Source organism: Aythya ferina (genome assembly GCF_964211825.1).
Source record: "Aythya ferina genome assembly, chromosome: 3".
In the NCBI taxonomy this organism is placed as follows: domain Eukaryota; kingdom Metazoa; phylum Chordata; class Aves; order Anseriformes; family Anatidae; genus Aythya; species Aythya ferina.
The window spans coordinates 91414507-91426695 of record NC_140298.1 but is presented as its reverse complement, the minus strand read 5'-3'; the positions used below and the strand labels follow the sequence as shown (position 1 = coordinate 91426695).

The window sequence follows — 12189 nt, the reverse complement described above, 5'->3', positions numbered from 1 at the left end:
CATTGGTATCCATTGGTAGCCTTTTTGTTTGTGTGCTTGGCTAATCCATTGCCAAAAATTCTAATTAAAATAGTCTAGCTAGATCACATTCTATGGTAACAAATTTAGAAATGAATGTCATCTGTTAAAAGTTCTTCTATGTGTTTTAACCCCAGATCCTACTGGGTTCTTCAAGTGACTTCTTGTTTCTTGGGAAAAGGCTTTGGTAGACAACAGCGCTGCTTTCAGTTTTGTCCATGCTTTCATGATTTTCTTTCAAAGCTTCCTTTCTCTTATCCTTTTCTTTTATAAAATTGCTTTTTCATAAGGCAGTAACTCTATTCCAGTGATCACTTTTATTGCCTTTTTGAATGCCTTCTGCAATTCCAACATCTTCTAGATTGATAGTTTCTCAAATACCAGCTAACTTCTCTCCAAGTAATAAACTTGAAGTAATAAACAGCAACACCTCACTTCTTCCTTGAACTGTGCTTCTCTAGTGTACCATTTCAAGTCAAGTTTTCCACGACAGGTTAGTATTAACCAATTTTTGCTACAACACTAGTGCTTGTTTGTCTTTTATTTATTTATTTATTTTATTTTTTAAAATTCAGTATAGTTGTGAAACCATTTTCTAGTGGAAGGTTAAATTAACACATAGGGAAAAAATGACTTTTGAGAAGTTTTAAAATATTCATACAGATGTTGACTTTTGAAAAGCGTTGTCTATACGCTATATTTTTTCCTTTCATCTACAAAGTTGATTGATACAAGGTGACATCCTAATGATTATTAAAGACATTTTTTTGATATGGCCCAAATGCTTGCAGTCTTAAAGACTGCATATAGGGACAGGTAATTCAATTCAAACACAATTAGAAATATTACATTTACAAAGTATAGATAAAATGGGGTAAAGATTCCTTTTTCAGTAATAGACTCATAAAATAATTTATGTTGGAAGGGACTTCTTGAGGCCACCCAGCCAAGCCTCAATGACAGCAAAGCCAGCTAGATCATGTTGTTTAGGGTACTGTCCAAACCAGATCTGAATGTCTTCAAGAACAGGGATTCCACAAGCCTTTTGGACAACCCATTCCAATGGTTAATCATCTTAGCTTTTCTTTTTTTTTTTTTTTATAAAAAAAGAAAACAATATCTCATCAGAATTTTCCCGTGTTCCAACTTGTGTTCATTTTCATTACCTCTTGCCCTGTCTTGATTTTCATCTCTAAGAGTCTTTCTCCAATCTTCCCACAAAGTATTTGTATACCCCATAAAATCTTCCCTTAGACTTTTCTTCAGGCTGAGCAGGTTTAATTCCCTCAAACTCTCTTTGTACTTCAGGTATTTCAGGCTCCAACCATCTTCACAGCCCTTTGATAGACTTGTCCCGGTATTCCAACATCTTTCTTTTACTGGAGAGTGCAAAACTTAGACACGGTCCTTCAGATACAGTTTCACAAGTAATGAGTAAAAAAATAATCACCTCCAGCCTTGGTACACTCTTCCCAATGCAGCCCAGAATGCTCCTTTGCTCCAAGAGCACATGGCTGACTCCTGTTCTACTTGATGAAAACCAGGACTCTCAGGTGCTTTTCGGCAAAGTTGCTTTCTGCCAAGTTGGTCTCCAGCCTCTCTGGTGCATGGGATTATTCCACCAAAGGTATAGGACTTGCATTTTTGTTTATCGAACTCCATGAGATTCTTGTTGTTTATCCAGTCCCTCTGAATAGCATCCCTAACCTTGAGCACAACTACTGGCTCAGTTTAATATCAACTATGAATTTCCTGAGAATATAACCCACCCCATCATCCAGGTCACCAATGAAGACTTTAGACAGCTTTTGACAGTATCAAATCCAGATGAATGCCAATAGGTAACAATTGCCAACTAGGCTTTGTACTACTGACCACAAATCATTTAACTGTGGTGTAGCAAGATATGATGTGGCTCAGTCTTCTGCCTCTACAGGGTATTTGGAAAGACCTTACTGATTGATCTCTTACATTCAATCTTTGTGATGGTTTGCAGTCTGCTCATCTTCTTCATAGCTGACAACATCATACCCACCCCAGGAAGAAGAAAGCAGTATTCCCTGGAGATCAAAACCTGCATGGCAACATCATACTTCAGTACTACTGTCTGTATCAAGACTGATTTGCCTGGGATATTTGCTTCATCTGATGCTGAAGACTGTCCTGTACCACACAGTCCAGTCCACACAGTCCACAGACCATTGCATGGGTCTTAAGTCCTGAACACAGTTTCAAGGTCTGTCTTGCACTTGCAAAGCCTTCATTTTCTACACTCCACAAGCTGTGCTCCTACCTACCAGATTTGTATCTGCTCACCAAGCACCAGCTGAGTAGGTGCTTGACACTCCCCAGTTAGCAGTCAAGTGAAGACAGTGTGCACTCCTTAAAAAAGAAGCAGCTAACACAAACAAGACCCTCCAGAAGTTATTCGTCACTCTAAATAGCCACCTGACAAAAGATGTTGTTCAGTGAGGAAGATTCTAATAGATACTTCCTGCAGTTCATTGAAGAAACCTGGAAACTGCTGTGACTACTGCTTAGGTCTCTTAGCTGTTCTGTTTTATGTCATCATAGCCCTTATGACACATAATTATTATATGTCACTTGTCTTCTTTTATGTATAAAACTTCTTGCTTTCTTCTTTTAAATCTAGTGCATGTATGCATATGTCTATCTTCTTAGACTAAATAACATCTAAGTCATTTATTTTCATCCAGTATTTCGTACATGTGATAATTATTCTTCTTCAAAAAAGTACCTACTGAATATTCGAGATAATAATAGAAAAAGTATTTAGTCCAAGAATTCATATTTGTATTTCTTACATCATTTTAATAATGATTTTGTGCATATCACAGAATCATAATACAGCCTGAGTTGGAAGGGAGCCACAAGGCTCATCAAGTCTAACTCCTTGTTCCACACAGGACTACCCCAAAGTGAAATCATATGTCTGAGAGTGTTGTCCAAATGCTTCTTGAACTCTAACAGGCTCAGTGCTATTACTATTTCCCTGGAGAGCCTGTCCCAGTGTCCAGCCACCCTGTCAGTGAAGAACATTTTCCTCACATGCAGCCTGACCCTGCCCTGTCCCAGCTCCATGCCGTTCCCTTGAGTCCTGTCTTTGTCCCCATAGAGCAGATGGGGTGAACATCCAAGGTGCTACAGGTAATCCTCATATGTCTTGCCCTGTACATCCTTCATCATTTTTGTAGCCGTCCTTTGGGCACTCTCTAATAGTTTTATGTCCCTATGCTGTGGTGCCCAAAACTGCACACAGTGTTCAAGATGAGGCTGCACCAGTTCAGAGTAGAGCAGGACAATCCCTTCCCTTGACTGTCTAGCAATGCCTGATGAGCCCCCAGATATGGTTGGCCCTTTTGGCCGCCAGGGCACACCATTGACTCTAATATCACTATTTCAGTCCTGTACAGCAGCCAGATGTTTTCATGCTCATATTTCACTTTGCACAAAGCAAAATACTCTGTGACAAAAAGGGGTGTGACATTAAGTTTATCCACCATGGAAAAAGAAGTGAAATATAGGCACATGCTTTGCAATTTAAAAAGTAAAACTAAGCTAATATATCAACAAAAGAATTCAGACTTAACAAATTAGCCATTGTAATAAATAAAAAATAAAATGACAGAACAGGGATTCTGAATCCTGAAAGTTTGTCAGGAGACTCAGATTTTAAAAGAGGTTGTATGTATGTGCATATATAATGCATACATACACATGCCTCTACGTTTACTAATACCTAAATTTGTGTATTTGTGTATATATTCAAGTTATTTTTATGCGTGTACACTGTGATTTAGTAGCAGTGCTGGCTGCTGTGAGTGGTATTTCTATATTTTACATTTAAATATATTTCCATCTACTTATACAGTAAATGAAATGGCTTGTATATGATTTTTAAATAACTTATATTAAAAATATACATAATTTTTATTGTGACATAATTTTAACCACTTTTTTTTTTTTTTTCTTTTCCATTATAAGCCAATATCTCTGTCCAAATATGAGCTCAATCGTTTTACTATTAAGTTGCTAACTTGACACAATGGAACAAAGTTTAATTAAAATGTCCTAAAAATCAGAAAAAAAAAAAAAACAAAAACAAAACATCACAGCTGAAAGAGCACTATCTTTTCTTGTTTTAGTTGCTACTTTCCAAACACATGATGACTATTTGACTCTCGATAAAGAAAGCAGGAAAAAACAACAACAACAACAACAAAATAGTGATACTATACAAGTATCACATCTAAATTAGCTGGTTATATTAAAACATTACATTACAATATGTAGAGGCTGGCCTGTAGCATCAATCCAGCTTTATAGAGAAAAAGCCACAATGAAACATGTAAGTTCATATATTTATAGGACATTCTATATCTGATGGGAATTATCCAAGCCATATAAAGACAGGAAAGAGATTGATCTGATATTATTGATGACTTCAGTTCAGGTATTAATTGTAAGTCTCTTTGGTGCAGACAATCTTTATGACAGCTACCGTATAAATTCTCCACATTTTTTTTTTTCTTCAATAAGAAAATAATTTTTGCAAATAGAAAAGAAGGAAAAAAAATATTATACATTTATGGAAGGTAACCAGAAAATTAAGTTTTGAGAAGACTGAGAAATGAAAGATTCCTCAAAGATTCTTCCATAAATACCACAGACATTCTAAGACTCTTCATTCACCAGTGTTGCAAGGCAGAACTTCTGGGATGCAAGCTGTTTTGTAAACAAATTCTGGTGACACTGGCCACATAGCAATTGTTAAGTACGCTTAAATAGTGCCTGCTCAGTCCTTCTCTCTTTTCAAGCCAAACAAATGAGTATTTAGCTGTGAAAAAACATATTTCTTTCAGGAATATCGCAGAACATTTCTCATGTAAATATCACCTGATTTCTTACCTGGCAAACAGCTACAGTAAAATTCACCAATCAAATCCTGGCAATGGCCTCCATTTTTGCAGGGCTTGAAGGCACATTCATCAATATCCGTGGAGCAGTTTTTGTCTGACAGAAAAGAAAATGAAACATTAAAACTATAAATCATGCTGGGTTGGGAAAGCAGAAAAGCTACTTCACAGTACAAGTGACAACTGCATAATTTAACTTTTCCAGGTTGGAAACACTATTTTATATTTTCTTGACAGCTTTAAAACTACAGCTATTCATAGATCATAGTTGATAGTTAACAAATTAAATATTTTAAAGAAATAAGTATGAACTAAATTTGCAAATATATTTCTGTGTATTCTAGCATTATATCTCAACACTGTAATTACTATAACTATATACCATATTTTAAATACTTTTTAAGAGGTTTAATAACCTTGGTAACAATAAGAAAAAAAATCTCAAAGTTACTTCCATACTTAGATTAAAAAGTACTTCTTAGATCCCAACAGAAAACAAATTATTTCAGCTGTTGCTTTAGTTTTAGATATTTAATTGAGATGAAATTCAAATTAATTCAAATCTGAAACAACAAAAAATGTAGCAGAAGCATGTATAGAAGACATGTAGAAGACAACATTAAAATACAATATAATGTATGAAAACAACTCAGACATACTGAAGAAAAGTCACAGTTCCTCATCTATCTGTTGTGCACTGCAATAATTTGGAGCAACCTGTTATTAATTATACTGGGATCTTTCTGATCCAAAATTTAACCAAAATCAAGGAACGATGTTGGATATTAACAGCTCCAGTGATGGACAATGAAAACTGTAGCTGTTGTTGATGTGAGTAAGCAAAATAGTGGTTGCTATTCTACCCAGAAAGTGATGGAAGGGTATTACTCAAATTGGGTATAAGAGATAGGTAATGTCTCCCAGGAATCTCAGTCTAAGGAACTACTGAAGTTTACCCCACTGACTTGTACTACAAGCTATGTGAGAAAATTACAAGTGAGTTTGAAACTCTAGGAGTAGGAATTAAAGTAGGGTTTCTGTGTTCCGTCTTGGATGACCAAAGCTCAGACAATGATAGATTCATCCTAAGAATAAATGCATGGCTGGCAGATGGTGCCACCTGATAGTTTTGTCTTCCTTAACCATGTGATAATTTCTGAGCTAACTGGTAAAAATTGAATCTACATAAAAACCAAAATCAATGGGCTGGAGCCAAATTGATGGGAAGACAGTGGAAGAAAAAAGCCAACCTTTTTCTGCTGTTTCTGTAAAATACTTATTTAAAAACAGGAAGGAGGCAGAAGTGTATAATTTTTACAATCTTTATTTCCTGCTTGTTTTCTTTCTTTCTTTCTTTCTTTCTTTCTTTCTTTCTTTCTTTCTTTCTTTCTTTCTTTCTTTCTTTCTTTCTTTCTTTCTTTCTTTCTTTCTTTCTTTCTTTCTTTCTTTCTTTTTCTTTCTTTCTTTCTTTCTTTCTCTCTCTCTCTCTCTCTCTCTCTCTCTCTCTCTCTCTCTCTCTCTCAATAATAGAACAAACAGAGCTATTAAGAACATAGGACTTGGAATGGTGGGGAATTTAACAACCCAAACATCATTTTGGAAAGGAATTATCTTTCAAAAATGCATAGATCTTTGAATGTGCTATTGCAACCTTTTTATTCAGTAGTGGAGATAGCAACAACAACAGATATTTTCTGAGATTTGATGCTAAGCAAAAGAGAAGAGTAGTCTCTGAATATTAAAAACATAATACGAAGAATTTAGATGAGAGCAATGGACCCATGCAAAGGGAGAAGAGAGGGGATGTACAGCATAAAAGCAAAAGAATTCAGAAAAATCACTAGGAATGCAAAAAAGGAATGCAAAAAATTGGTGATGTGAAATCTGCTGAGAGGCTAAGCTAAAATAAAAAGATAAGTAAGAAAACTTCTGCAAGATTATCAGGATGAATTATATTTTTGTGGGAGAAAGAGCCTAGGTATTAGGAGACCAGGTTAGCAGTTCATGGTTTTCAAAGGATGGAAAATGCACAACTAACAGAAAATAGCTCAGGTTAACCTAAGATAAACTAACCTGAGCTAAGAAGGATAACCTAAAAAGTACAGAATAAATATGTTGGCATAGAATTATAACAGCTAAGACACAATATAAGATGTAACTATCATGGATGTGCAGGGAGGCAAGAAATCATACTGTAAGTACTTCAGTTTTAAAGATGAAGGAGAGGTATGGTTTATGGAGAAGGATAATTCAATGGAGAAGGATAGCTACTGATAATGGCAATCATGCCAAATTATTTAATGCTTCTTTTGCTTCAATCATTACAAAAAAGGTCAGCTCCAAGCAGATTGTTATTATAATTGATACCTATGATTAAAGGGCAAGACTTCAGTACTGAATAAAGAAGACAGGCAGAGAATGTTCAGAAGAGTTGGATGTTCAGACAAGTTGACCTGATGAACTTCACCCTTGGGTACTTTGAGAGCTGGCTGATAAAAACTTAGTGGTTTTCTTTGTGAACCTGTGGAAGACAGTAAAGTACCTAAAGTACCTAAAGACTCAGTAATGTCAGCCTTTAAAAAGGAAGAAAAGATGGAGCAGTGAAATTATAGATCCATTTGTGTAATTTCAGTTCCTGGAGAAAACATGGGAAAAACTTATTAAACTGATTACTTGTAAGAACCTAATTAAAACAACAACAACAACAATAATAATAATAATAAAAAGAATCCTATGTAAGCAAAGCAATTCCCTTCTAAGCCAGAACTACAGTCCTTGTGGATTTAAAAAAAAAAAAAAGAAGAAAAAAAAAAAAGCATACGTAATATTTCACATTTCAGTAAGTTTCTGCTGCTACGCTGCTATTTCACACGACATACTGATAATTGGACTAGATATGAATGACAAGAGAATATTACTGGATGGGTAAAAATTGTTAGAAAGCCACATTCATTAGTTATCAGTGGTTTATTACCAAAATTAATTAATAAATTGCAGAGATTTTGGAAGGGGTCTGCAGTGCAACTAGTTCCTTTCAAGAATTTCACCAACAATCTGAATGGTGGATAGCAGAATAAGTTTATTAATGGCATCACAAAAAGGTACATTGGAGGACAGGATTAGAAGTCTTCATAAATTTTGTCAAATTGGAGATAAAGTTTGAAATAAAAAATTTTATACATTAACAACAAGTGGAAGATATGATACATGAGAACACAAGTTAAGTAGGAACAAAAAATAGAATAGAGAATAGAGAAATAGAGATATAGAGAAAGGAACATAACCACTTAGATGCATTAAATAATCCTTCCATTCATGTCTAGCTGGGGTAAAGATGCATTTGGAATGCTTTGCACTGTGCAGTGAGCTGCATTCAAGAAAAATAATGTAAAATCACAGAATATCCCAAGTTGGAAGGGAGACACAAGAATCATCAAGTCCTACTCCTAGCTCCACAGAAGACTACCTGAAAATTAAATCACGTGTCTGAGTGTGTTGTCCAAATACTTATTGAACTCCAGCAGACTCAGTGTCATGACCTCTTCTCTGCTGAGCAAATGAGAACAGTTCAGAGCTGCATTACAAAAATGAACTACAAAGGGTCATGTCTTAGGATAACAAACAAACAAACAAACAAAAACAATAGATGGATTTGTAAAGCCTAAGTAAGGAAGATTTGAATAGAAATATGATGACAATCATCAAATAAGAAAAGGTTTTTGCAAATTTATTTAGTTCTCCATGTCCATAGCCAACAGGATAAGAAGTAATGCTTTTAAGCTGCTATGAGAGAAACTCAGATTAAGCATTAAGGAACTCCTTCCAATGGTTACTATAACAACACACTGAATAGATTGCCTAAGGAAAATGAGGAATGTCTTTGGATATCTTTGAGATAAAGTGAGACTTACATGTCAGGAATCACACAGTATAGTAGTTGTTTTCTGCTGGGATGAGGCTGGAATAGACAGTATTTAGTGTTTTCTTCTAGTGTTAAGATTATGTAATTGACACCTGCACTATTTATGACACTGAAGAAGATCCAAGGGCTTTTATGTTTGTGTAGTGAATTGGGTTTTCTTGAAATTCACTGTGCCTCATGGCAGTGTAAAGAAGAAGTATTCCAAATCTGTAGTCATGTAAGGAAGGACCAAGAGACATCCATTTCAAAAGTCTAGGAAATTTAAAGTAAGATAGGAAAGGTCTTATGTCTTTTTGTATGTGATAACAGAGTTCCCACTTTGGAGCCTTGTGCTTCTATCCAGATTTGTATCTCCACTCTGTCTCTCCATCAAAAAACATTTCTGTAGTAGCCAGATAAGACAGAGGTGAGTCCAGGCATGCAGTAGTCAAGAGAAGCAAAGAACACACAGTGCATAACGAAAACATCAACACTGTCAAGGAGAAGGAAACACATTCCTCATGCAGACCACATATGTATATAGTTGCAAATACATATGGATAGATAGAAAAACCTATTATGAAGGGAGTGGTACAGCTTTTGACACTCTCAGCCTATACTCACCATGTACTGCATTTCCTCTCTCACTTCCTTGCCTGTATACCTCTGCTACATGAGACCATTCATATGCACTAATCGAAATGTTGTGATAAATTTTGTTTAGTTAAATAGTACATTTTTTTAGTGTACTGCAGGTTAGTTTTCACTGCTGCCAGATACAAGTAAGGAAAAAGACATGTAGCTACTAAAGATATAGCTACTAAACCATAGCTGAACTACATTTAAGGAAAAAGCAGTCCTCTGGAAAGGACTGCTGATGATTACTTCAGCATATGAGCTTTATTGCAATGCTGTGACAAAAAAATAATAATTCTTAGATGTATTAACAAAAACAACAACAACAAAAAAAAAATCAGGAGCATTTATGTGTAAGGGTAATTTTACCTCTGCATAAAGCATTGCCTACAAAGTTCCATACAGTCCTAAGTCTTGTATATTTGAAAATATGCAGGAAAAGCTACACAGCTTATTCAACCACTGAAAAAAGTGTGCTGTTGGCAAAAGCTTAAAGACCTCCATCTGCTTCATTTAGAACAAACAAAAACAAGAAATGACTTGATTAGAGTGTATAAGTGTTTCTACAAAGAGAAAATACTTGGGTAGTGTCGTGGTTTAACCCGGCTGGCAGCTAAACACCACGCAGCCGTTCGCTCACCCTCCCCCCTCCCTCTCTGGGACGGGGGAGAGAAATGGAAAGTGAAGCTCGTGAGTTGAGATGAAGACAGTTTAATAAGACAGGAAAATAATAATAATAATAATAATAATAATAATAATACAATGATGATAATAGTACTACTACTAATAATATGTACAAACAAGTGATGCACAATGCAATTGCTCACCACCCGCTGACCGATGCCCAGCTTAACCCCGAGCAGTCCGGCCCCCTCCCCCCGGCTAGCCACCCCTATATATTGTTTAGCATGACGTCAGATGGTATGGAATACCCCTTTGGCTAGTTTGGGTCACCTGTCCTGGGTCTGTCCCCTCCCAGCTCTTACTGCACCCCCCCAGCCTGCCCGTTGGCAGGACAGAGCAAAGGCTGAGATGTCCTTGGCTTAGTATAAGCACTGCTCTGCAACAATTAAAGCATCGGGGTGTTATCAGCACTCTTCTCATTCTAAGCCAAAACACAGCATTCCACCAGCTACTAGGAAGAAAATTAATTCTGTGCTAACTGAAACCAGGACAGGTAGTAAGAGGTTTTTTCATTTTGTGTAGCACAGGACACAATAACTCAAAGCTGAAGACAAGAATATAAACAAAATATTTAATATAAATGTCTAAATCTGATGTTGATTACTATTAGAAAAGAAAAAGCCAGTCATATTCTGTCTTCTCTTCATGCATTCAAATCAGGATTGAATGCTTTTGGATTCAATGTGTGCTTTAATCAAAACTAAGTAATTAGATTCAGTACAAGGTGGTTAATGGGCAACATTAACTGCCTTCTGGTATATAGACCTTACGTAGAGCATGCAACCAGCAATGTTGTTAGAAGGCTTTCAGAATAAATTCTGTGAGGCTATAGGCTTTCCTTTTCTAGGAAAAATTAAAGAGAATTCTGCAAGTCAGATACATTTCTGTGGCACCAATAGCCCACCTCAAGAGAGCTGATCCCTGTAGCATCCTTGTCATCATATGAAATATATACTTCCTGTCCTTGGGCAGCATACATGCTCTGGAGGTACCTAGAAAAACTGTCAGGTGCTGCTCTGCTGTTACCAGAGCAAGTAATCTATGCACTTCTGTTTCTTGTCTGAATGCAAAATTGCCAAGGAAGAAGACTTCTGATAAAAGTTATAAAAACAGCTTTAAAAACATCACTCTGCATTTAACACTTTTCCCCTTCTGCCCCAGACACTCCTTAGATCTGGGTAAGCAGCAGTCTCTGGCCACCCACCATTCAAGTGAAGCGAGTCTAGCTCTTGGGTAATGCCTCCATCATCACCACTGCACCCATGTAGCCCAGTATATATGGAATTGCCATTGCTAGCATCAGGCCACAGGTTTTGCATCAAACTAACAACAGAGGCCTCAGGGTTGAGGCCTCTAATGGCCAGGTAGATCTTCTCTCATTTGTTTTAGTTTTCCTTAGTTTTGTACAATTGCATGTTGTTATAATTAATAAGTTGTAGACAGGAATAACCAGTAGTTACAGAATTCTGTAGAATTCGATAGAAAGAACTAATTATAGCCCTAAGGCTGCATCTTGAAGGAGTACAGGAGAGAGAGTATAGGCCTTGAAGTTGTGTATGTAGGATGACACTGAAGACTCCAAGGCTATTAATAGGTCTCTTGTGGTCAGTTACTGGTAGTGATGCAAACAGAGCTGGGCAAACAAAATTCTAGGGGTAACAAAAGGGACAAAGGACATATGCTTAACGTATGCAAAATGCCTCAAATATAGCAAAATCAGAAGTTATAGGAAGCTGCAGACCTGAGTAATAGGAAGGTGTAAAAAAAATAGAAAAAAAAAATTCACAACAAAGACTGAAGAGTGAAGAAGAAAAAAGTCAACTGTGTCACTGAAGATGGAATAACGTATGGCTACTACTTAGTGTGGTCTCTCTAAAACTGATAGCGTCAGACCATTTCTAGTATGGTACTACCAAAGAATGCTCAAAGATGAATTGTTGTTAAATACACAGCCAGATATCATAATATCATTTAGTATCAAAACCTGTGGTACAATGCTAGCTGGTACTGCTA

The 12189-nt window shown here is 36.3% G+C and overlaps 1 protein-coding gene across 1 annotated transcript in view; it reads right to left on the bottom strand.

Annotated features, from left to right (window-relative positions):
• The window catches only part of EYS (eyes shut homolog), a 723774-nt gene that overhangs the window by 596816 nt on the left and 114769 nt on the right, over positions 1 to 12189 (bottom strand). Inside the window, exon 5 of the mRNA XM_084512624.1 lies at positions 4948 to 5052. Coding sequence (XP_084368750.1) covers positions 4948 to 5052 — 105 coding nt within the window. The remainder of the gene's footprint in view (positions 1 to 4947; positions 5053 to 12189) is intronic.